General features: G+C 48.1%; 2 protein-coding genes across 2 annotated transcripts in view; one reads left to right on the top strand and one right to left on the bottom strand.

Annotated features, from left to right (window-relative positions):
- Positions 1-7,159, top strand: part of POLR2B (RNA polymerase II subunit B) — a 20,134-nt gene extending 12,975 nt beyond the window's left edge. Inside the window, exons 15-25 of the mRNA XM_074147940.1 lie at positions 19-217; positions 320-488; positions 957-1,053; positions 2,401-2,495; positions 2,782-3,032; positions 3,118-3,207; positions 3,470-3,577; positions 4,057-4,170; positions 4,264-4,424; positions 5,814-6,009; positions 6,905-7,159. Of these exons, the coding sequence (XP_074004041.1) occupies positions 19-217; positions 320-488; positions 957-1,053; positions 2,401-2,495; positions 2,782-3,032; positions 3,118-3,207; positions 3,470-3,577; positions 4,057-4,170; positions 4,264-4,424; positions 5,814-6,009; positions 6,905-6,994 (1,570 nt within the window). The 3' untranslated portion in view covers positions 6,995-7,159. The remainder of the gene's footprint in view (positions 1-18; positions 218-319; positions 489-956; positions 1,054-2,400; positions 2,496-2,781; positions 3,033-3,117; positions 3,208-3,469; positions 3,578-4,056; positions 4,171-4,263; positions 4,425-5,813; positions 6,010-6,904) is intronic.
- On the bottom strand, positions 6,421-24,447 carry IGFBP7 (insulin like growth factor binding protein 7). The gene is made up of 5 exons (XM_074147943.1): positions 23,970-24,447; positions 11,790-11,899; positions 10,167-10,283; positions 8,936-9,062; positions 6,421-7,326 (listed from the first exon to the last, which is right to left on the bottom strand). The coding sequence occupies exons 1-5, from the start codon at positions 24,445-24,447 to the stop codon at positions 7,307-7,309; spliced, it is 852 nt and encodes a 283-aa protein (XP_074004044.1). The 3' UTR covers positions 6,421-7,306.

Genomic DNA, 24,447 nt, shown 5'->3' with positions numbered 1-24,447 from the left:
CAGACATTGGTTATTCAGTTGGCAGGATCTTGTGGCCAGTGGTGTAGTAGAGTATATTGATACGCTGGAAGAAGAGACTGTGATGCTGGCAATGACTCCAGATGACTTGCAAGAGAAAGGTGTGGCATATTGTTCAACATACACGCACTGTGAGATTCACCCATCTATGATCCTGGGAGTGTGTGCATCTATTATCCCTTTCCCTGATCACAACCAGGTCAGTGCATCGCTTCTGACAGCCTGCTTTTAAAATTGGCCCATGGGTGTATGTGTAAAGATCTTTATATTCATATATACCCATTTTTCCTTGTCCATCTAGTCTCCCAGGAACACATACCAGTCTGCTATGGGTAAACAGGCTATGGGAGTTTACATTACAAATTTTCATGTTCGTATGGATACACTGGCACATGTGTTGTATTATCCTCAGAAGCCCCTTGTAACAACACGCTCCATGGAGTACTTGCGATTTAGAGAGTTACCAGCAGGTATGTTGTCAGTTAGTGTTTAATAAAACAAAAATACTACTGATTTGTTCAAACCATATTACAAATGTTATGTGTATAATACTTTAATATTTAGGGAATGTATGTAATTTTAAAAGTAATAATAGCTTAAATGTTAACTTGTAGCTTGACACCTAGACTGCAAGAAATTCATTGCTGGTGGTGTAGCTGAAACTACTTTATCCATATGGTCTGGTAAAATCAACTGGAAAAATGTATTTTCTGTATTGTTATTTGCTAGGCTCTTCACAAGAGGTCACTCTTGACTCTCTTTTCTACCTAAAGTTGCATTTGCCAATACCACGTGGTTTTTCTGTGTGGGACATGGAGATTTTATCTCAGAAAGGGTAGAACAGCTTCATTGTAGAGAATACAGCTTATTTTGAGTTATAAGTAATGCCTGTCTGGTATGTGTGCATCCTTTCAAAGTATTTGCTCTATGTATTACAGGTATCAACTCGATTGTAGCCATTGCATCATATACAGGCTATAACCAGGAAGACTCTGTCATCATGAATCGTTCTGCTGTTGACAGAGGCTTTTTCAGGTGAGGCTGTAAATTTTTTAACTATTTTTTTTAAAAAAAAAAAGTATACTGCATTGTCCAAAGGCTCAAGAAAAGGTCATCTTATACTGGAAGACACTACTCTCCAAGTCTTTTCAACCTGAGAAGCTTTTTAATTTTCTTTTTTTTTTTAACGAGGGTGGAGGGAGGAGCACAGTGAAAATGGTGAATGTGTATCTTAGCAAAACACAGTGAATAATGGCTCATCCTTTGTGTAACCTGACTTCCCACTCTGTCTTCCCAGCTCTTCCATTTTGGTCTTATTTACTGTGTTTACTGTTCTTTGTATGGTGGTTAAATGAAAAAATATTTGGATTCTTTGCTGTTATATTTTTGTATAACTCTTGCCAATTATATAAACTCCTTAATGCCAATATAGCAGCTTTGTAATATAGTATTGTCTTTTTTAGTGTAGCAGTTGCTACCAGTGAGGATTGGTATGTTCCTCTGCTTAGTAGGAACTGCTATTGGGACAACTGGCAACTGATGTGACTTTGTGCATTATAGTTGTTAGATGTCTGTGCTTAGCTGTATAGCTGGTCAATGGATTTCTAGTTTTGTTCATTTTCTTTTGTCCAAGTTGAGCCCAAGAAGTGTGTGTGTGGTATCTTGGATCTACTGCCTTCCAGTGTAGAATAAGTATGAGACTATTACACTTTTATGGCTCATGTGAAGCTTTTCTAGAATCTCCTGTCTGCATGAGAGTAACTAAATGTGGATAATATTTATATGAAAGGCTGTGGCTTCGGTGTGCTGGCAAATGAGGCAGCAAAAAAAAAAAACAACAAACCAACCCTAAAGCCCCAGAAAGAAGCCTGTATAAATTGAGTTTTCCCCTACAGCTTAGTTGTGGCACTGCGTGTGGCACTGCAGGGTAGCAGTAGAAGCCTAAAAATGCTTGCGAAATGTAAGGTATAAGGGGAAAAGTAATACGAGAATGATATGATGATGATGGGAGTAATCTTTAGGAATAACAACTGCTTTTGAGATGTCAGGCAGATCTAAAGGTCTCTGTAGTTCATCAAAATTTAGCATGTTATCTATAGGTACTTTGGCAATATCTGAAAAGCGACCATCAAAATGCCACCTGAAACTGTTTTTTGTTAGTTTGTGGGGCGACTTTTGTTTGTTTTCCCCTCCTCAGTGATGGACAGATGAACAGGGCTTCAGAGGAAAGGTTGTGTGGCACGTGAACATTATTTGTTTTGGTTGACATTAGTAACAGTAGCCGTAATATATGATAAAAGCATGATTATAGTGAAATTGAGATGTACAGATGAGAACAAATGATGCTGGTTTCACTGGAAAAGCTTTATAACTTTGTTTCAGATCTGTGTTCTACCGCTCATACAAAGAGCAAGAGTCTAAAAAAGGGTATGACCAAGAGGAAGTTTTTGAAAAGCCTACACGCGAAACTTGCCAAGGTAAGATACAGGAGCATAAGGAGACTGAGTTTTTAAATTAATGTTTTGTGGGCAAGCTCGTTAGTGTTGTTGAACTGATTCAGTCTTTATTTTGGGATATATAAAATAGCAGAAGTGTCTGTATTAATAGCAAAATACATCAGTTGAGATACTTGCATAAAATTATCTTTAGACATTTCAGCAGTAGTCTGAAGTTGCAAGCAGACTTGTTGAATTTCTACAGAACATCAAAGTCAGTATGTTGAAAAATTTGGGAATCTACTTTTTTTTTTCTTTTTTTCTGAAGGTATGAGACATGCAATCTATGACAAGCTTGATGATGATGGTTTGATAGCACCTGGGGTACGTGTGTCTGGGGATGATGTCATCATTGGCAAAACAGTAACGCTGCCAGAAAATGAAGATGAACTGGAAAGCACTAACAGACGTTTCACAAAGAGAGACTGCAGCACTTTTCTGCGAACTAGCGAGACTGGCATTGTAGATCAGGTCATGGTAACCCTCAACCAGGAAGGATACAAGTTCTGCAAGATTAGGGTGAGCACTGACATATGTCCTTTCTACTTTTAATCATTTGTTCTGTGTTTAAGTTACCAATTGAATGTTTTCCTATGGCTTACAGGTACGCTCTGTAAGAATCCCACAAATTGGAGATAAATTTGCCAGCAGACATGGTCAGAAAGGAACCTGTGGTATCCAGTACAGGCAAGAGGTAGTGATTCCCCCCACCCTTTAACATTTTCTCTCTGATCTTCTTAGCATTAGAACTGTTTAAGTGAGTTGTCTGTGGAATATCTACTAGGGTGCAATATATAGACTTAAATTTAGATAAAATATATTTAGAAAGGGACACAGCTGTTTATTATGTGGTACTTCAGTGCCTTTGAAATGCTTTAAAAGATTTGAGTCCACAAACCCGCTTTTCTTAAAGCTGCTATTCTGGGAAGTGCTGATTGTCTGTTTTCCTGCTCTAGGATATGCCCTTCACCTGTGAAGGAATCACACCTGATATAATAATCAACCCCCATGCCATCCCTTCCCGCATGACCATCGGTCACTTGATTGAATGTCTTCAGGGGAAGGTAAGAAGAATCTGTTAGCTGCATGTCTGAGCAATATGAATTTAAATGTTTTTTATCTAATTTTCCTTTTTTCCCTTTTGCTTCTTGGTAGAAATACTACTCCCTGGTGGGTGTTCATCCACTAAAACATGATGATTGTTCTCCAGTTACTTGATAGCAAAAGCAGGTTTCTTGGGGAAGACCTACAGTCCTGTAAATTTGTCCACTAAGTCAGACTACAGCGTACTCTCTCATCTGTTGTTTTTATTCCAAACATTTCATGTGACCTAGAAAAAGGAGTACCAACATTGTTGATACTGTGTATTTTTTAAAATCTCACGGTAAGCTGTGTAGCTGATAAACAAAGCAAGATAGGGTATTATGATGGGCATGGAATCTCAAGTTCTGGCATTAAGAGTTAAAACTGTATGAAACAGCTTAATGTTGTCTGACTAGTCCTTCAGAAATCGTACAAGCTTTTGCAAATCTCTTCTCTGTAGGTGTCTGCAAACAAGGGAGAAATTGGTGATGCTACACCTTTTAATGATGCTGTCAATGTGCAGAAGATTTCCAATCTTCTATCAGATTATGGCTATCATCTGAGAGGAAATGAGGTATAATCAAAATATCAGTTCACTGTAATTTTTTTAATACACATTTGATGGATAGTAAGGCTTATGGTTCAGTGATTGCATTGACTATTTCAGGTCCTCTACAATGGTTTCACCGGTCGAAAAATCACATCACAGATCTTCATTGGTCCTACATATTATCAGCGGTTGAAGCACATGGTAGATGACAAAATCCATTCTCGTGCGAGAGGGCCAATCCAGATACTTAACAGACAGCCTATGGAAGGTAGATCTCGGTAAGCATGTTTATTAGTTTCTATACAGTGTTTTCTTTTTCTTTGAAGCTTTTAGCACTAAAAATTAGCTGCCTCAACTTTGCAGCTAGAACTTAGCACACCCAATTATCCACCCATTTTCATGTGTTCGACTTAAGATAAGATGTACTGGGTGCAGGTGTCAAGATTTTGGTAGCAGGGAGGTGCTGCTGGGGTGGACTCTGAGAAAGGACCCTTATAGGGTTGCCCTATGCTGGACTGGGCCACTTACGGCTGGCTCCAACAGGCCCACCGCTGGCCAAAGCTGAGCCCATCAGTGACACTGCTGGCGCCTCTGTGGTAACGTATTTAAGAAAGGGTAAAAAATGCTGTGCAGCAGCTGAGAGAGGAGTGAGAAAATGTGAGAGGAACAGCCCTGCAGACAATCCAGGTCAGAGGAGGATGATGGGGAGGAGATGCTCCAGGTGCCAGAGCAGCAATCCCCCAGCAGCCCATGGAAGAGACCATGGTGAAGCAGGCTGTCCGCCTGCAGCACATGGAGGACCATGGTAGAGCAGACCCAGACTGCAGCCTGTGGAAAACCCATGCTGGAGCAGGCTCCTGGCAGATGTGATCTTTGGGGGACCCCTGCTGCAGCAATCTGCTCCTGAAGGATTGTACCCCATAGGAAGGGCCCATGCTGCAGCAGTTTGTGAAGGACTATCCCATGGGAGGGACCCCACGCTGGAGCAAGGAAAAAGTGTAGGGAGGAAGGAGTGGCAGAGAGGAACTGCTATGCACTGACTGCAACCCCCATTCCTCCTGTGACCATGGGGAGGGGAGGAAGGAGTTGGGAATGAAAGGGTGAAGTTGAGCCTGGGACGAAGGTAGGGGACAAGATGTTTTTAGTTTTGTCTTTCTTTCTCACCATTTTTAATGGGCAACACATTAAACTGATTTTTCCCATGCTGAGTCTGTTTTGCCAGTGATGGTAATTGCTTACCAATATCCCTCTTTTTATCTTGACCCACGAGCTTTTCCATCTTATTTTCTCCCCCTATCCTGTCGACATGGGGGAGTGAGAGAGCTGCTTGGTGGGCATCTGGCAGCAGCCAAGGTTAAACCCACCACAGACAAGTAGAGAATAATTTAATGTTTACCTCATTTTCCTGTACAGTTGTGCTGTGGCTGTTAGCTATCTGACATCTGCTTTAGAAATGCTCGGCGGCAGTTACAAGTTACTGTGTTTGCATTCTCCTTAACAGTTTTATTCTGAGGTGTTAGAGGAGAATTAATGCGCAGCTTTACTCTGGCCTTGTAATACTGCTGTTGTGTTTCTGCTAAGCTACTTGTTCCACCAACAAGAACTGATGTATTTTGCCAACGGACTCAAAAGTTGAGGTTTTTTGTTTTTTCTTTTCCTTTTTTCAGTGATGGTGGCCTTCGTTTTGGAGAAATGGAACGGGATTGCCAGATTGCTCATGGAGCAGCCCAGTTCTTGAGAGAGAGACTGTTTGAAGCTTCAGACCCATACCAAGTCCATGTCTGTAACCTCTGTGGAATCATGGCGATTGCAAACACAAGGACTCACACCTATGAGTGCCGGGGCTGCCGTAATAAAACTCAGGTACGTGTGGTTTTCATCAGCCAGTGTTTCTCTTTGTGGGTAAGAGGAAATGCCACTTGGGTGAACAGGAGGATAGGGAAGTAAATATTTAGAGAAGCACCAGAACAATTGCTATTTTCGTTTCATAACTGTTTTAAGTGTTTATAGTGCCCTAGTTAATTTGGATGTTTCCTTATTAATTTTACAGTCTTGGCTTGTCACTTGGCAGGAAATGCTGCTCAAGTATTTTGCAGTGCAGAGCTTTCATACACTTTACAAGTAAATGCTTGAGAGCGTATTTTTAGAAGTAAAAATCAGAATCACAGGAATTTAGAGCCATCGCCCTTGTGACTGTCCCTGTGAAGTTTATGCTTTCAGAGCTGGGTCCCCATGGGAGGTCTTTTGTGTTGCACTTTTTTTTTTTTTTTTTTTAAATAAAAAAGCTCTATAGTGTGTGCTTGGTTACAGAACTATGTCAAAGGAGAGTGGCAGCAGAGATAAAAATAGTTGCCTTAAACAGGCATGTTCTTGTGCGAGGGACTGACTGCTGCAACTCTAGCAATTCCAGCACACATCTCTTCAGTAACCCCAATGGCAATCTTAACTGAATTTACTGGACACGAAGCACACTTTGCTATGCACGTGTTCCCTTGTTAAATGGCTCTTGTTTAAGATCAGATCCCTTGGCTGCAGGTTTTATCATTAATATTGTGTCCTGGGTAGCTGCTGTGTAGCCTCTACAGACAGTCTCAGATTCCCTCTTGCTTTGTTACTGTCTGTGAGCAATTCTTGTTAAATGCTTTCATGTGTAACTTCAGATTCACTTTTGAGCCAAAACCATGTTATTTGTGTAGAAGGTGGTGGAAGCTGATGCCTTAGGAGTGCTTATCACAAGCCTTTTGAAATCTCTTTCCAGATATCTTTGGTTCGGATGCCCTATGCCTGCAAGCTCCTCTTCCAAGAACTGATGTCTATGAGTATTGCACCTCGTATGATGAGTGTTTAGCCTTTAAAAGGGCTTTTTAAAAAAAAAATCATGAGACAGAAGCGCTCAGGTCTTGTTTCATTTTGTGTAGGTTGCATTTAAAATAGTTTTACTCATCTGCTATGTGTGCTGTTCAGAAGTATGTTTATTACCTGTAAATAGAATTAAAATTTGTAATCAAACTTGTGAACCTCTTTATTTGTGTATCTGAAAGTGTGCAAGCAAATCGGTAATCAGAGTAAGGGAGTTAGGAGATTAGTGAGCTAGAAAAAGCTGGAAGTTGCTGCTTTCCAAATGCTAATTTAAAACTGTGCGTAAGTAAAAGTCCTCACATCACAGCTCTGCACCATCATCTGTGGAAAAACAAAAACATGTTACACTCTGTACTGTTCCAAGGGGTAATATCACAACGTGGGCAGTAGCACAGTGTGTGCATTTCCTGATGTCTGTGCTGAGACCTGACAACCCAGTCCTGACCCTCTTTCCTTCTTTCCTTCCCTACTGCAGAACTACAGCAGGAGGGGGATGGTAATAGATGGGATTTTTCTGTGCTGAGATCATCTGGACCTGGGACAATACACTCCCTAACTGTGTAGTGTGTAGCTATGGAGGAGCCTGTTACATCTGCCAGTTTGTTCAATTAATGTTATCAATTTACTTTAAGTAATTGTGGACCGCTAGCTTATTGCTTAGCTACAGCATGCTTGCTTGAGAGCTTTCTACAGCTGAAAAGAAACAGCTGTAAGATGTGGTGTGTGTAGAAGAAATAAACCATGAGGCAATACACAGGGTACTACAACCTCGCAGTAGAGTTACTGTGAGAGGGGGAGAGAAGATCTTCTATTCTGGGGTGTAAGTGTGCTGCTCACGGCACAACTCAGTAAAACTCACTTTCATTCACATCTCTAAATAAGATGTTTGAAAAGGAAGGGATTAGACACTAGCTAAAAAACTTCAGCAAGGTTCCTGCACGTGATACTGGGATTTATTTTATGCTCTTATTCCAATGCCAGGTGCTGTTAATATTCTCCTAAAGGAAGTCTTTCAGCTATTCAGGGATATAAAGATACAGAAAGTAAGACTATGAAGTTTGGATAAAGCTAGTGGGATTAAAGGTAAGGATTATATCCAAAACCCAAAGTGGGTTTGGGCAGCACAGTATTTTCTAGCTGGATGCTTGGTTCCCAGTGCATCTGCCTCTAGCATGGTTACAGTTGCTGTTCCAGCTCTCTGGATTGATTCTGAAGCGCATGTGGCTGTGGTACTAAGCCATCCGTCCTCTTTGCAGCTGGAATGAGGACGGTTAGTTTGCCATCAGCTTTGCACACAGCCTGGCAAAGAGGACCTGGCTTTTAAAACTGGCTGAAGGCTGGAGGGTAAAGGCTTCAGGTCTTGCCTAAAGGCCTGCAGTGGCATATCTGTCCCTTCCCCAGTATGACACTCCAGCATTCAGAGAGAATGGGCAAGGACTAGGATGTTTCCAGGGTGGGGAATAATGAGGTGCAGGGACTTGGCAGGAATTTAAGTGCTTGAAGTTCCCTGTCTGTCTTGGGGCTGGTTGAGCCCATACTGCTGCTAGGAGAGATGGGCAGGTTTGGAAGCATCCAGAGAATACTGAAAGGATGATATGAATTTAGGGCTGGAAAACTACTGGAAGTTGCTTTGTAGAAAACCCAAAAGGTGTTCTTTATTTGCTGTCTTTTAAATTTGCTGTCTCCAGTACTTTACAGCACTTGGGGGGTTATTTAACAATCCCTTGAGAATTCCAGCAGCTGAGATTTGCTGGGAATGTTTTGCCAAGCCCAGTAAAAGCTGCGTGTTAACTGATCTTTCTAGTATGCTTGCTTTTTTTTTTTTTTTTTTGTGCTTAGAAAGCATTAAACAGAGGTGGTCCTTCTGTATCAAATAACTGAGTAAACTATTAGGGGAAAATGCTGCTGAGTGTTCAGCCACACTACCTACCTTTGGTCAGGGCTATTTCATGCAGAGTTTCCACGACGTGGATTTTTGCAGAAGCTGTTGCCTCTCCTTTGGCATTTGATGCATGACACTCATATTCTCCAGCATCCTCTTTGCTCAGAGGAGATATCTAGGGGAAGAAACATCCCCCCCCATCCCTCAGTAAGTATCTTGTGCACAGGTAGAGGCGATTCTGTTTTAAAGTATCTTATGTAACTTGTTAATTGCTTGAGACATAATGAGATTAACAGTATATGAAGTAGCAGTTAATCCTTAGGGACCATGTGGACTGCATGATTTCTTCTGCTGGCTCTGAACAGTCTGGTTCAGATTGTGATGGTTCTCTCCAGTGAGGGAGAAAAGCACCCGCTCCTGTGGATCAGCCTAACTTTCTTCACCTCTGCTAGGCCAGATTAAGTGTGTTACAACATTCCCTCTTTGTCTTTTATCGTTTGCTTAGTTTAGAGATGTGTGGGGGCCCTGCATGCTTGGTAAGGGGAGGGAAGCAGGAAGAAAAGCCCTTCCTTACAACATGCTGCATCCATTCAGTCAGTTCAGCAAAATCATTGGCTCAAACCTTTCCTTCTCCTTGTTTCCACCTCTGCTTTAGCAAGTGGTGTGGGAACCAACACCCTGAGATGTGCGCCCCTGCTGCCAGCTTCTCTGCAGCTAGGAGCCATCATACTCGCAATTCCCTTACTGGGATGCACAGTAGCTCCCTCTCCTGTGTGGTGATCACTGATGAGTGTGCAGGTGCTCCTGCAGCTCAGGAACTCTGTTGAGCAAGAGCTGGTGGCTTCTGTGCTGGGCTATTCTCAGGCAGGTGATGTGCTTTGCCAAGGAAAGGACAGTACTGCTGGATCTGTAAGGGCTTCTCAGCTGTGGGTCGGTCTTAGGGGTGCCTTGCCTTGGTACTGGTTCCTTCCTAGACACAGAGAAGGTCTCCTTCCCACTAATGGCAGCAGGAAAGTAATGACATAATGAGGTATTTTATTGAAGTCTCACCTTCTCTGATCATAGAATGCATGCTTCTACTGCATGCTAGACAAAGGTGAAAAACTGCAACAGGTAAGACAGCAGCCACCCTTCCCCTTTGTGTCCAGTTCATGCAGATTGTTCTCTTCTACATGGCCTGTCTGTTGTCGTGTGTCTTCTTTACTGCTCTTTGTTCATGAGTTGTTTGCAAACTGCACCGTACTGTTTGGGCAGCTCTGTGCATACACAAAGTACTTACAAGCACCCAGCCAGTTACTTCGTGTTTCTCGGGGCCCCCTCGGGTCTGGATAGCCAAGTTTTCCCGATCACCCGGCAGAAGCTCCATCCTCTGGACACCATACTGTCCCCGAATTATCTAAACAGAAGGGTAGAAAGGTGTGAGAAGGTTGGGGCTTATTTATGCTGGAACTGTTAGGACCATACCTGCACACAGACAGGAGATCAATGTTATTTTTGACATGAATGCATTTTGTGCAGTAGCAGTGTTTTTTCTAGTGCCAGCATTCTATCTTCTCCTCTGTGGAGTGCAGCCCCACTACACCAAGGCCTCAGGGTCTGCACTGGGTCTGTGCTCCCCTTGCCTCTGCAGGAATGCGCAGAGCAGCACAGCTTTCTGGTGTGGACAGTGCTGGGTGGTGGGGTGTACAAACGTGTCCTGTGCTGTCCTGGTCTCACAGAACCTGTGTGACTGTTCCCAAAGGTGTGTTTAGCCCATCAAATGATGGCTGTGCTGAACAAGGAGGACTTGGCTGCCTGCAGCTGCTGATTACCCATACATCAATCCAGACCAGCAGGCTGGAGCAGCTGCCTTCTGGCTTGGGACTGGGGGGACATCAGGAGCTGAATGTTGTCCTTGTTTGGACAACAATCCCTGCAATTTCCCTGATGATCAGGCTTTTCAGCGTGCTAGTAGCAGAGAACCTGCATGTTGCTCCTGGAATGGGCTCTCCCTGCGTGACCTGTCTTTTTCCCAACAGGCCAGCAGCAGTCCTGTGGGTTTCTGCTGCAGCAAACCAGGCGGTCCCTCCTGGTGGGCACAGCATCGGAGAGAGAGCAGCCATTGCCCAGTGCCATGTCCGGGCCTAGAGCACAGCCTGGGATGAGTGGTGCTCAGCCCTTGTTACCACCAGGTCAAACAGTCTCTCTGCCATGGGGAAGAGGCATGAAAAGGAGAGCAGCACTGACAGGCAGTGTGTAAACAGCATCTGCTTGTAAACAAGCAAAAAATGCTGCCTGGGTCAACATGCCTATATTGTACACTCGCCCAGCAGTTTGCTCTGGGACCCTTATGAACAGCGCAATCTCTGGGCCAATCTATTTTTTTTTTTCTCTGTAGTATTCTTAATCTAATATTGTTTCAGCTTAATTTTAAGACCCCTCCCAAGTATCCACAAACCTGTGGCATCTGAAGAGGCTACAGGGGCCATGCGGTGGCTCTCAGCCCTACAGCCAGGATCCTCTCTGCCCTAAGCCAGGCATTACCAGCGTGCTGCCAAAACCAGCACGCTACCAGAAATAACTGCCCCATGTGGTTCCCATGCCTGACGTGGGTGATCTGTGTCCACAGCTCAGAGTCACTGCCGCCAGCAGCATGACAGTGGGTCAAGGGATGCTCCATGTGTGCTCTGAAAACCAGTAGCTACCAAGAGAAACACAAGTCCTTTTCTGCCTCAGGATCAACAAGAGTTTAGAAAAAGATTAAGCAAAGCCAGATGTTTGGGGCTGGACAGAACTGCACAGATGGAAAACTCATCAAAGATGTGTGTTTCTAAGGAGGGATCTGCTCTGGCCTTTATGCTTACCAAGCAGTTTCAGCTGCCTCAGGTTTGCTGTGTCCCAGGAGCTCCTAGCAGGGCCTTACCTTGTTCCAGATGAGGACAGGGGTTGGGATGCCCATGACTTCACAGCTCAGGTAGATCTGTGCTCCTGTGACATTCCAGATGTCCTTAGGAGGGGTCACAATGGAGGGTCCTGCAAAAAGAGAGAAATGCTTTTAAGCACTGAGTAACTGCAAGCTTGTCCCCTTGCCAGCCTTTTAAGTGGGGCCAGTCACTTCTGATGGTTTCTGAGGATAAGGTGGAGGGGAGCCCTGCTTGGAGCAAAGCTTGCTACGCTGATCCCACATCAGAGCACTTCCCTCTCCAAAGCTACACACGCATCTGACCTTAAACTGTTCAGGCTGATGGACGCTTGCCCCAGAAGGAAACTCGGGTGTTGAGCAGTTCAGGTGATCAGTCCATCTACTTGCAAAACTGAGGTTAGAGGTAGGACAGTGTTTGCATTCTGTTCTCTTAGGAACTGAGCAGGACATCATGAACTGCTGCCTTTGCTCATCGTGCGGTCACCAAGTGCATCACTGACACTCAGCCAGCATGGAGGAAAGGCCCCACTAGTGAGTGGGTCCCACTGGCTCTCCCATGCCACGGGAGAGCTTGGCCAGCATCCTTCTTCCCAGCATGATTTTATTCTGCAGCAAAGCCCGTGGCAGCTGGCTAGCAGAACTCAATGTCACACCGCTCCTGTTTTACTCGTGTGCAATATCCAGCCAAAGGAGGCTGGCTGGAGGGTGGCAGAACTCTCCTTGGAGGGGGTGGTCCAGGAAGGGACCAGGTGAATGCAGAGCTCCGTTTTCCCCAGCTCCAGTCCTTAGTTAAACAGAGAGTTGTTTCCAAAGCCAGATGGGAACAGAGCTGTTTTGCAGATCTGGCTGGAGATGTTTACCCCTCGGGCTGGGAAATGTTGGAGACGTAACCCATATCCCAGGAAGGGAAGAATGACCTTTTCTGTTCAGTCCCTCTTTAGTGGGGCTGTTTTGCAAAATGCAGCTATTAATTCACCACAATAGGAAGCGCAGACCAAAGGAGCACATAGTGTTTATTTCCACTTATTGATATCTTGAAGAACACAGCAGATTTTCCTCTTCTGCTCTGAAGATGCAGGCAGTAACAGGAAACTGAAGCTCCCATTAGGCTCCGCCAGAAGACGGCATTTCCTATGTGAACAAGTACTCCAGAGCCAGCCTGACTGAAGCCCCTTGGGTATGCCGGCTCACATGGCTCATTCCCAGCCCCATAAAAGAGGGGCAGATTTGGGTCCTGGATGCTCCTTCTTGGGTCCTGAACACGCACTGACCTGAGCCCTGCACGTGCACTTTGCCTGGCAGCCCTCTTGCAGGCAGTGGGGAGCAGGCTTTGGGTGCATCCCACTGTGCCAACATCTTCCAGGAGAAAGCTGGTGTCTTTTTTCCTCCTTGGGATCTGGGGGCAGATTCACACTGGTACCACCAGCCAGAGGACGTCAGCAATCCTTCTGTCTTAGCAACAAGGGATGCCGAGGTGGCTCCCCCCTCCTGAGCAGCTGGTGGGATGCCAGAGAGGCATTTGCTATTCTCTTCTGAGACTTCTCTCTCCAGGAATGACTGTACACAGCCTGATGGTGGGAAGCTGCTAAGAGACCAGGGGTGTCCGAATTCTCTGTTAAGAGGTATCCCAGTCCGGTTTTTAACAGAAGGCAGCTGTGTAGAAGCAGGGAATTTTTATGTGTAGTCCCAGGCGATGCTTAAAACCACACCTAATGATCAGTAGGGCTGGTTTCCTGGCAGACATCACAACCCAGGTGCTCCTCATCTGCACAGAACTGATTCTCTCTGCTGAGAAAAGCATTTCAGCAGCATTTCATTACCTCACTCTGTTCTTGGTTGTGTTGCTGCCTGGATGGATTCTTGTGTGCTGGCCAGGAGAGGGGTGTGTTGGAGTCACAGCACCCTTTCCAGTATGGAAGAGTGCTGGACCTATCCTTGTTCCAGGTGGCCCAGAGCAGGTCCGTACCTCCAGGCACTGCCCAACTCTGCACGCTCAGCAACACCCTGCTGGAGGTTGTTCCTCCGAGTACCACTGTAGCATAGTACAGGGGGGTGACCTGTGGGCCTGGCACCCCCAGCGTGCCCCTGTCCCAAGCACTGCCTGACCCCCACTGTTCTTTTTCTGGTGTCCCTTGAGCAATACGGCACTTGGCAGCTCTGGTAGGACCCTGATGCCCCCAGGCTTAGCTCATCCCATGCTCTGCAAGGACCTCCAGCTGGTATGCGCCCAGCATAGCCTGCTGCCACCACCACCTTCTGCTCTGGCCATGTGAAACCCTCCATGTGCAAGATGTCCTTCCCAGGGCAGAGCTGTCCCTGAGAGGCAGGGCTACGTTTGCCCTGTTGACACCATACTCTTTCTTACCAGATGCTAGGGTTCTCCATGAGGCAAGAGAAACACAGCTGCTCCAAAATGACCACTGCAGAAAAGGAGAGATCCTGATTCTTACATTAAAAGCCAAGTGGACTTTAAGGCACCATTACACTCTTCCAGGATTTGGCTCAGTTCTTCCCTCGTTGGGAACTGGCAGCATTTAACACAGCACTAAATCCACTGCCCGTAGTGTCTCAGTCTTGGCTGCTGTTGAGCTTCCCCCTGTACCAAGGGCCCAGACACCCTGGACGTTTGCTCGCCCTGCCAGGAGCAGGTCACACCAGGATTTTTCTGCAGAAACTGCTGGGAGGGGAAAAGCAAGAGGGAATTTCTTTGTTATCTTCCCTGGAAAGGGGAATTGCCTGCACAGCTTCACAGCAAAGCTCCGGATGGCTTGGCACAGCAGCTACAGCACAGCGAGAGCCTGGCTGTAATGAAGCAACCCAGAGCTCGGGTTGTACATCCTGATCCAAACAGGAGGAATGTGAGAGCTGGAAGGAACTGGGAGCATTCACAGGCCTCCGCCTCCATCCGGCACAGCCCTGAGGCCGGGAGGGAATACACATCCCAAAAGATGCAAGTGTCATGGGAAGAGTCAGCATGGTCTCTCAGGATATGTGACTTAAGTCCAGACAGCCGAACTTTAGAGCGGGGCTTCTTCCTCCACTAAAAATAAATGAGAAAGGCCAAGAAGTCAGCAGATTTGAAGTCGAATCACAGCAGTAGCTAGACTCCCATCACAGCCAGATGACACCCGTGTGCGTGACAGCCACCCTACTTACTGCCTGCGCTGGTCCCACTCACACTCTCTCCCACGGTCCACTGAAGCAGCCAGAGATGGGCAGGGGACACGGCGACCCAGCAAAACAGGAGAGGCAGGGGATGCCTGAGCCTTGTGGGGACTTCAGGGGATGTGAGGATCTTCTCTCCTACAAGTCACCCCTCTTGCTTTGGGGGTCCCTGTGAAGGGAGCGAGGCCACCATCTGCTTAGCAGGACTGGAAACAAGCCCATATTGTACAGAGCAGATGACTTGGTTCCTGTCAGCAAGGAGCTCCCTGGCCCTCATCCTGCAGCCTGCATCTGAGAGGCCTTGCTGCTCCACTTGCAGCACTGCCCACAACAGGGAAGGTTTCTCCATCCACTTCCCTTGCGCTGGGGACTTGCAGGTTGCACCTGCTGATGAAAATGGTCACCAAGACCAGAGCCCCCCCTGCTATCAATGGGGCTGAGTGGTCTCTGCTCCCCACCGGGGACTGAGCCAGGGGCACCGTGGATGTACAGGATGCTCCCTGACGGTACTTGCCCTGACTGCGTAGGAGCTCCTTGGCCAAGAGGACATCACAGGCTGTTGATGGAGATCAGCTGCTCTCTGCAGGCACTTCAGGCATTTCCTCCCTGCTCTGCCCATTGTTCCTCAGACAAATGGCTCTCCCTGGTCCGGGAAGGGGCTTATTTACAGAGCCAGCAAGCTCATTCACCCCGGAGAGGAGCCTGAAAGCACAGGGATTGTTTTTTCTGCAGATCACAGGGAGCTGACAGCCTGTGTTATGTCAAAAGCAGCAGCCGGAGAGGAGTTCCCATTGCTGTTTTTGCGGTCGCTTTGCTGCCGCAGCAGCATGCAGCAGAACCTGTGACTTCCTCGATGAGGCCATCCAGCGTTTGGCATTTGGTCCCGGCACCCCTCCTGCCCCAGGCACCTCTCCCCTGCCCAGGCAGAGAACTGGCATCTCCTAGCCCACCCACCTGCCCCTCGCTGGTACCAGGATGGTCTATCACAGCGCAGGTCCTCACTGATCTTCCTTTGGTGTCCACACACACACACACAAATAAATCACACCCCAGCAAGCAGAGCAATAACTCTTGTTAATATCAAGGGGGCTACAGGTACATCACTAAAGGCAGAAATAAGGCCGACATTAAGCACTGTGGGGTATGCCCTGGCGCTTGGGTGTGCATGGGAAGTCCCGACCACGAACACACGAGGCTGTGTATCCCATGCTGAAGCTCGTGTGGTTTCCAGCCAGCCCTCCTGAGCCCTGCATCACCGTGCCACAGCCCCGGCTGAAACACTGACTGGGAACGCTCCCCATGAGACAGCGATTGAAAGCAAAAGCTAGACATTGTTCAGCCTCACAAGCACTTGCAAGTCTGAAAATAGACCCACTCCAGTCTCCTAAATTGCTGGGAAAGTATTTTCCCTTCAAAATGACTTTATATGGAGAAGGGGAAGCCTTCCGTAATAGCATCTACTCATTCTAGCTGGCATGGCCTCAGCTGCTCCCTCCCAGGTCAGTGCTCTGTGAGAGGCAGCACCAGACAGGAAGGGGAAACAGCTTCTGGCCTTCCCCATTCCCAAAGCTGCCGGCTGCTTACTGACAGATGTACAAGCTTCCTTCTTTACCTCTTTTGGAAAACATTTCTCTGCCTCCTTTAACCTGGCCTTGAAGAGAGTAAGGAGTTACCGAAAGAGGCTCTGAGACATTCAGACCAAAGGAGATGACGGATGCTAAGCCTGTTCGGATGCCTCCCCTCAGACTTCAGCAGCCCAGTGACCCTGGAAAGGCTGCAAATGCAAATGCAGCTTTGCCCCAGGTCCCGAAGACTCAAGACTGAGTCAGCGACAGCGTGAGGCAGGGCCCCAGGCCACCATCTATCTGCCATGGATCTCCTCCTGCTTTCCACCCTGCTGGGCTCAGCAGATCGGTGCAGCTGGAAATCCCACCCTTGCTGTTTTACCATAGTTTGGGAATGCTGCCTTCAGAGACCTTGTGCATGACCTTTATATGGCTACTTACTGGTCCTCCATGGGGTTTACATATGGGTTGGGAGGGAGGATGGGACAGCACTGCAAAGAACAAAACCCCAAGCCCTTTCTCTCTGCCGTGTCCAATGGCATCCACAACACAATCCCAATCTCAAAGCTGGGGTAACAGGGAGGCCAACATGGCTGAGGCCATTCGGAAGCTGAGCTGCAAGCTTGTAACCATGCTTGCCCCTGGAAACAGCCAAATGGGGACAGGCCAAGTCCTCTGAGCGGAGATGACACTGCCCGTGCAAGTGGACTGCCACAACCCAACCTCTCTCCTGCCTTTTCCCCCCATCCTGCCTTTTTTTCCCACCTTCCCTTCCTTTTGCCAGTCTCTGAAGTATGCTGTCCCAGGAACCAAACAGGCAGTAGCTTTCTGTAAACGCGCCTGCTGCTTCCCAGCCATATCCGGATGTGTATTTGGGTTTTTTTGTCCCAGATAAGCTCTGTCAAGGAACTTGATAGAGGCCGCCACCTCCCCTCTTCTCTTTGTGTGACCTTGGCTCAGTTTTACTAAGAAAACCATCATTATGGCACAAGGAGGACCATGAGCTAAAGCCTGGAAAGAATGTGAAAAGCTTGCTGTGGGTGCCACGGAAACAAGGCATGGCAGCATTTATGCATGGAAAAGCAAGTAGGGCTTTCAAAAGTCCAACCTGATTAGACATGTTATGTGGTAATCTCCTATTTAGTATGAACCTCAATCAACCTCAGCTCAACAAAGGATTAAATGCATTTTTTTAAACACAGCATGCCTTTCCAGCAACAGAAAAAACAAACACAGGGAGGAATTTGCTGATCTGTAATCATTCCTTCCTAGTGATTTTTAATATGCTCTGATGATCGAGAATGAAGACACAGGTGAAATATGGGATCCTTTTGGGCAGTGGAAGTGTTTGCATAGTCCCTGGCACACTGATGCTCTCCAAGACTCTGAGCTACTGAGTAATGTATTAAACAGCTTCCCTAATAAGATTTTAGCACAGTAACCGTAAAAACTCAAGCTCCAATGAACCAAAACTTTCTCACATAACTAAATGCTTTTAAAGGAGGAATTTATGGCCTATCCTACAACAGTGGAAAAAACCAAAGTTACAGATGAATTTTTAAAATGCCAGCATAAAGCTTCAGTCCCAGAAACTCTGTCTCAAAATCCCAATGCACTGTGTGCTGGAAAAGCAAGCTCCACACAAAATCACATCCCCATACCACGCTCCATCTGAAAGGACCTCGTGATACAAAACAAAAGGTGGAACCCCACCGTGCACCTTTGCAGCTCTGCTCTGCCACAGACTTTCTGGACACAGCACAAAAACGTTGGCGAGATCCACCTGCAATATACCTCGCTTCCCTTTGCGGTGGGAGAAAGTGGGTGGCAGGCCACTGCTGCAAGACCCCCACTCCCAGGCAATGCAGAAACCCAAACCATCTTCCCAGGAGAATGAGGGAATTCAGTGCAGTTCCAACCACAGATGACATAGCAAAAACTTGTCTAAATCTCACTTTCTCCAGCAAAGAAGAAAGCGCTCATAAAATGTGGATATTCTTTTAAGTCCCTTAAAATCCAGGAAAGGAAGAACGGGAGGAAAGAACTAAAGCAACCTAACCCACTTGTTAACTAAAAAGCACAAATCCAGAAGAGTTTCTTGCAAAATGTGATCAGATATGAACTATGCTCTCTGGTGTCTAAAAGAGTTGGGAGCCTTTGAATTTAAGGCATCTCTATCAGGAGAAGATGAGCCAACGCCAGTGATAACAGCAGTCTGCCATCTCTCACAAAGTTTTCCCCCAAACCCAACCCCCTGTTTCTGATATACTCTGGCAGTGGATTAAAAAAACCCAACAAACCACCCTCAAACCTGAAATATTTCTGGCAAAGCCTCAACAGCTGAATTTGGATGGAATGAGCCAACAGATGTGATTTATGTTTCTTCTTTTAAAATTGACCTGTGGGAACTTGGAGCCTCTTCATTTGCAGCACAGATGTACCTTTACGGGACACTGAGGCACCAGCAATGCAAAAACACTGCTGGGGAAAAGTGGCAGGAATTTGGGGGGGGTGTACTTCCCCCTGGGGCCGTCAGTCTCCACAAGAGCTTGGCAGCCACAATCCTACATCCGTCAGCCCAGTTTCTCTCCTGGTCCTGCTGTGCATAAGCTCTGCAGCCTGCGGGACGGATCCTGTGAGGTGCTGAGCCCTCATCACCAAAGGGCAAGCCCCTGCACGTTCCAAATTCTGGGAAAATACTTTCATGGAGCTACAGAGGTTTAAGCCACATTCAGATTAATTAGAAATAAAGCAGGCCACTTGGCGAGCCAGCACGTCTACCCTTCACCCAGAGAAGCTCTGAGTTTCTACCTCTGGGAGGTGTTTGTAGGTAGCTTCAAGGCAGTACCAGCTCCCTGAAGAGTGAAACACTGTCCTCTGATATGCATCCGGGCAAGAACAAGCACTCGGCTTTCACCAAGACAGAAGTGAGCACAGAAGAAAGTCAAAGCCTTGACTGACAACAGCAAAACAAGCTGGAGACCCCAACCCTGCTGGGATAAGTATCAGGGACTTCAAACCATAAGCCCTTTGGGCTGTAATGAGGCAACTTCAGCAGTATCTCCAGCAGTCACAACATGTCCCTCGAAGCAGGTAATTGCTGGTATACCCAAAGATAAGAGAGACTTAGGGGTATTTGTCCCTTCTTGCATGGATTAGGCAACAAGCCTGTGCCTGGTATTTTTCAGCTCAGAGAGCTCATCATGCCAAAAATCCTTCCAGCTTTTTGATGGGTGTTGATGCTTTGAGGATGTATTTCTGCCTGGCTTGAGCTAAGCCACGCAACCCTAATTCTTTATGCCAGTTGGCTTTGCATGGCAGTGGGTGCCATTGTCCTCCTGCCCCAGGTCCTAGCTGGCCATCAACAGCCTCAGTGCTTTGCCGTGCTTGCACTGCAAAATGAAATTTCAGCCTAAATTACTGAAGGCACCAACTCCACAAGAGGCTCTTCTGAACATCTGTGCACAGCCGGGTGATGGTAGCAGCCGAGGGCAGCTCCCTGGCTGTTATGATGACCTCTTCTCCTGCCAAGGGGACCACCAGAGGTGGCACCTCTGGCCACCTGTACCAGCCCTGCCATTAAGCTCCTGCTTTGTGTCCAGGCCTGCCCAGCCTGCAAAAGCTGGCAGCAGACCTAAGCGTAGCTATGTGTATTCACAGGGAGAGAGCAAAGGGCCAATCCATTTAAAGGCAATGCTGGACTGCAGCTGCAAAACTTCACAGCATCCGTCTCCCAGTTGCCTGGTCCCTCCAGAGCAAAGGCAGCAGCTTTGCCGTGCCCCGCTGACACAGCACCGACACCAGCCCTGCAGCCTCAGGGAGCTGGGAATCAAGGAGGGTGCCTTTTTCCAGCCGTTCCCAATGGTCCTGCCCACACGCAGCCCACTCCAGGAAGGACTGGCTGGATCTGCACCTGCCAAGTGCAGGTATAGCAAAGATTATCTTCTCAAACTCTCCTCAACTGTGTCTTCTTTTGCTCTTCAGCAGGAAGTTTTGGCTTCAAAGGAAATACCTTTTTCTGCATGGCTTCACTATTTTTGTACAAAGAACACAGGCATGAGATTCAAGAGGTCTGGGAAACACACAGCAGAGAAACCCGAGGAGAAGGTCAAGGTGAATCATGTAGGGCCAAGAACTGGCTCCTTCCTTTTGCTATCGAACAACAAAGAAACATCCAAGTTCCCAGACAGTACATAGTCTCTCTCAGTAAGCAAAAACTGTCAAATATCTTTTCACTGAACTTTTATCCCCTTGGAAATGTATCTATGGTGGAAAAGGATGTGTGTCTCAAGGACTATTTTGCATGTTAAGCCGTATGTAGCAGTGTGCTTTGTTTCCAGGCGGCTTCACTCATACCCACATGGTGTTGCCTGTGACAAATCCTGTCCCTCCCTCCTTCAGACCCTTTGAATACCTGGTACATACGGGACAGAGAGGGAACCAAGGTGAGGGAGAGGGTATGAAATGCAACCCCGGTTAACCAGGGAATTGTAACTGTCCAAGTCTTTTAATTGGTTGTGGCCTTTCCCTGTGTCTCAAGCACATGTTTCAAGGCAGAAGAAGAGGAGGTAGCTGCGGTAAGACTCATTCCCACCTTGCCTGGGAGGTGAGGTTTGAGCAAACAGTGGCAGGAACCAAGAAAGGGATAAATGGGCAGTGTTTGCCCCAGTTGTATCTGCGTGTGTCCTGTCTCCTGCCCTGCCACCCCCAGTACACCATAGTGCTAGGGTGGGTGAGGAGGAGCATCTACAAAGAAGCCATTCCCAGACACATTCCCTTCTTCCGCTGGATGCCCCATCTCCAGCTGCCACCCTTCCTGCCAATGACAGCAAAGGCCAACAGCAGCCACAGCTCTACATTTCCTCCTCCCGAGGACCGGCTTTCAAATAGGGTGTGCAAAACAAGCCCTCCCTCTCCAGCTTTTTTTTTTTTTTTAAAAAAAAAAAAAAAGAGAACTCAAACATAGTCAGGACCCGCTGCTGGACACATGTTTTTCTGGATCTCTTCTCAGACTTCAAAGGCTGCTCGCTCTTGGACCCAAAGGACACGATCCCGATAGTCCAGTGAGTACACAGATACCTCAGAGCTCATCTGCCAGGAGCAGGAAGCCCAAGTGCCCCATCCCTCAAGGACTTCCTTCTGTGCAAAAGCTGTCACACAAATGACTGATGTAGGCAGGATCCTGCCTGTTTGTGGTCTCCCTGTGCGGGATCCCACCCTAGACAGAGCCTTAAAGAGATCACGTCTGTTTGTGGTGGGAAATGGTAAAAGCCAGAACTTCCACTCTTTGACTCCCATAGCATTTAGATTCTTCTAATAACCTGGAAAAGTGCTGCCTCCTACCTGGAAAGATACTGAAAGAGGCTCTACCCTGCGGGGCTGATGGGATGGATGTCCTCTCCTGCTATTCTTTCAAAATCCATGCAGAGATTACACCTTCCCTCCCCACCCAACAGTCTTAACTGCCAGGAGGCCCTGAGGGCTACAGAACTACTTCCAGATGTCTGCCACGTGTGTGGGCTGAGTCCTGGCCTCAGCTGCAAGCCACAGAGCGATGTGTATCACCAGAAGAAGGTCCACAGCTCAAGGTTCACACAGCTGAGGGATATCTCAGAAGAGTCAGTTGTGACACCATTGCTGAGCAGCCCACGTCCCTCCTGCTCCCTTCTCTGAGGCACTGGGACAGAGCTCTCCCAGCAGCAGGAACCAAAAGAAGGGACGCTTCCCAGAATGACAGAGGAGGGGACATTTTGCCAGTAGCTCAGCATCACGTGCTCCAGCAAAGTTCTTAAACACAGGTAACAGCCTGCAAAGGTGTCTCACCGCACATCTGCACACCCAAAGGGACCTCTCCAAGGAAGGGATGCAGTTTGTGCATGGAGCGGCTGTCCCACACTGTCACCCTCTTCAGAGAAGCTGTCGCTGTGATGGCCAGAGGATGGAGAAAGTCTCGCGGGAGCTGTTTGAGGCTGACAGGTCAGTGGTCTCCCACCATCCTGCCTAGTGGCTCGTGTTTGCATTGACCTCATCAAACTCTGTCTCCATAGTCTGGGTCAAAGCCCCACCAGCATCCAATCTGGGGTGAACACAGGGAAGCGCAGCCAAGGTTTGGGATGGTAGCTTACAGTATGAGTATCAATAGCTGTTTTGCTGTGAACTCCCCGGTGACTTTGGGCAAGAAAATGAGAACACAGCCCTCTTCTCCAGTACACACCTGAAGCCTGACCTCAGGCATCTTTCAAACACATCTGCTCACTTGGCCTGGGCCGGCAGGGCCAAGAAGCAGCATGCGTTTTTAGGATAGCTGTGACTGTCTCCTGAGTCTGCTGGGTAGGAAAGGCTCCTTCCAAATGCTAGACAGAGGCCCAGACAGAGGCTGTTCTTGTCTCATCCCACCTTAGCCAGAGGGCTGAAGGTCTTTCCCTCTAGGAGTTAACAGTGTACAGTGTTTCTGGCTAATATATAAACCTGATGTTTTGCACAAGGTTTGTGAAAAGCCATGCAGGGCATTTCATGGGCAACATCAAAGTGCATAACCCCAATCCTTACACAGCCCTTTCATGCTTTCTTTGGGAGTTTCAGAAACATTTTTTTGCAACACATACTTGGCCTCGGTTATGGGAAGAAAGAAGGAGGAGGTGGAGGTTGTGACCCTGCACATACTGTGTTTATGAAAATACTCCTCCACCAAAACAGCGCTGGCGCTGCAATATTGTCCTTGAGACATTCAGTAGAAGGCTTGCATGCTATCTCCCACTCCTCCCTCCCTCCCAGCAAAATCCACTCTCAGAAGCCAGGATTTCTAGGAGAGGCGCCACAGCAGAACAGTTTCTTCCTTGAGCACCATCCCTAAGCAAAAGCTTGGGAAGATAACCGAGCTCCTGGTTGGAAATGCTGCAAGTGCAAACTGCTCTGTGCAGCTCGCAAGAAAGGCCCTGCTTGTTTTGATTTCAAACCAAAGCAAGCCAGTGAATGCTGGCTCTGAATTTCTGTGGCTTTCACATCCACTTTTCTCACTGTTGGCACTCTTCCTCTGCCAAACCCTCCCCTGGACAAGCTCAACCCTTTTGTCCCCTGTCATGGCATCCCAAATTCTAAGCTGCAGGCAAAGTATGCAAAGCCGGGCAGTGGAGTTCCAGCACGGCTGGAAGGCGAGAGAAAGTGAGCGGCTGAGTTTCCCTGCGTTTCTGGGGCTGGTCTGAAGTCCTGCTCCAAGTTTAGGCAGCGTCACCCGCCGGGGACGCTCAGCTCCATTTAAGGTGGTTTTGAAACCGTCTTGACTTTACAAATACGCATCCCGATGGGACAAATCGCTACGAGGAGCACTTGGGACCCGCTTTTCCACCGTGAAGTCGGTCGGCACAGCCGGACGCCTCCCCTCCTCTCCCGCTCCCTCCCCGCGCATCCCCCGCCGCCGCCCCGCGCATCCCCCGCCGCCGCCTCTCCGCACCTTGCTCGCAGGCTCCCTTGCTGCGCTGGCTGATGGCGGGTTCGCCGCGGCTCTGGGCCCGCAGGCTGGCGGCGCGGAGCTGGCAGCCGCTGCCGTAGGTGAGCCCGTCGCTGCCGCACACCGGGTACCGGCTCTTGCAGAGGCAGACACCGGGCGGACCGGCGGCGGCGGCGGTGAGGGGTGCCGGGGCCGGTCCGCCCTTGGCTTTGCGGCGCTGGCGGCTCTTCACGCACTCGAGGCCGGGGGCGCAGCGTCCCCCGGTCACCCCGCCGCCGCCGCACGCCTCGCCCTCCCCGCGGCCGCACTGCCAGCAGCAGCCGCAGCCGTCCCGCACCCGGCCCAGCGGGCAGCCCCGCGGCGGCAGCGGCGGGCACCGCGCCGCATCGCAGGGCCCGCAGCCCCCCGCCGCCGCCGGGGCGGGCACCGCCAGCGCCGCCAGCAGCACCAGCAGCAGCAGCAGCAGCGCGGAGGGCGGCAT

This window comes from Numenius arquata, chromosome 5, assembly GCF_964106895.1.
Source record: "Numenius arquata chromosome 5, bNumArq3.hap1.1, whole genome shotgun sequence".
Lineage (NCBI taxonomy): Eukaryota > Metazoa > Chordata > Aves > Charadriiformes > Scolopacidae > Numenius > Numenius arquata.
Note: the sequence above shows the minus strand (reverse complement) of the source record. Positions and strands in the feature narration are given on the sequence as shown.

Coding starts and splice junctions, on each gene's coding strand:
- IGFBP7 (XM_074147943.1), bottom strand. CDS start 24,447: ATGCCGCCCTCCGCGCTGCTGCTGCTGCTGCTGGTGCTGCTGGCGGCG. Junction 11,900..23,969: donor CAAGGGAGCCTGCGAGCAAG/GTGCGGAGAGGC, acceptor CTCTTTTTGCAG/GACCCTCCATTGTGACCCCT. Junction 9,063..10,166: donor AAGTAACTGGCTGGGTGCTT/GTAAGTACTTTG, acceptor TTCTTCCCCTAG/ATATCTCCTCTGAGCAAAGA.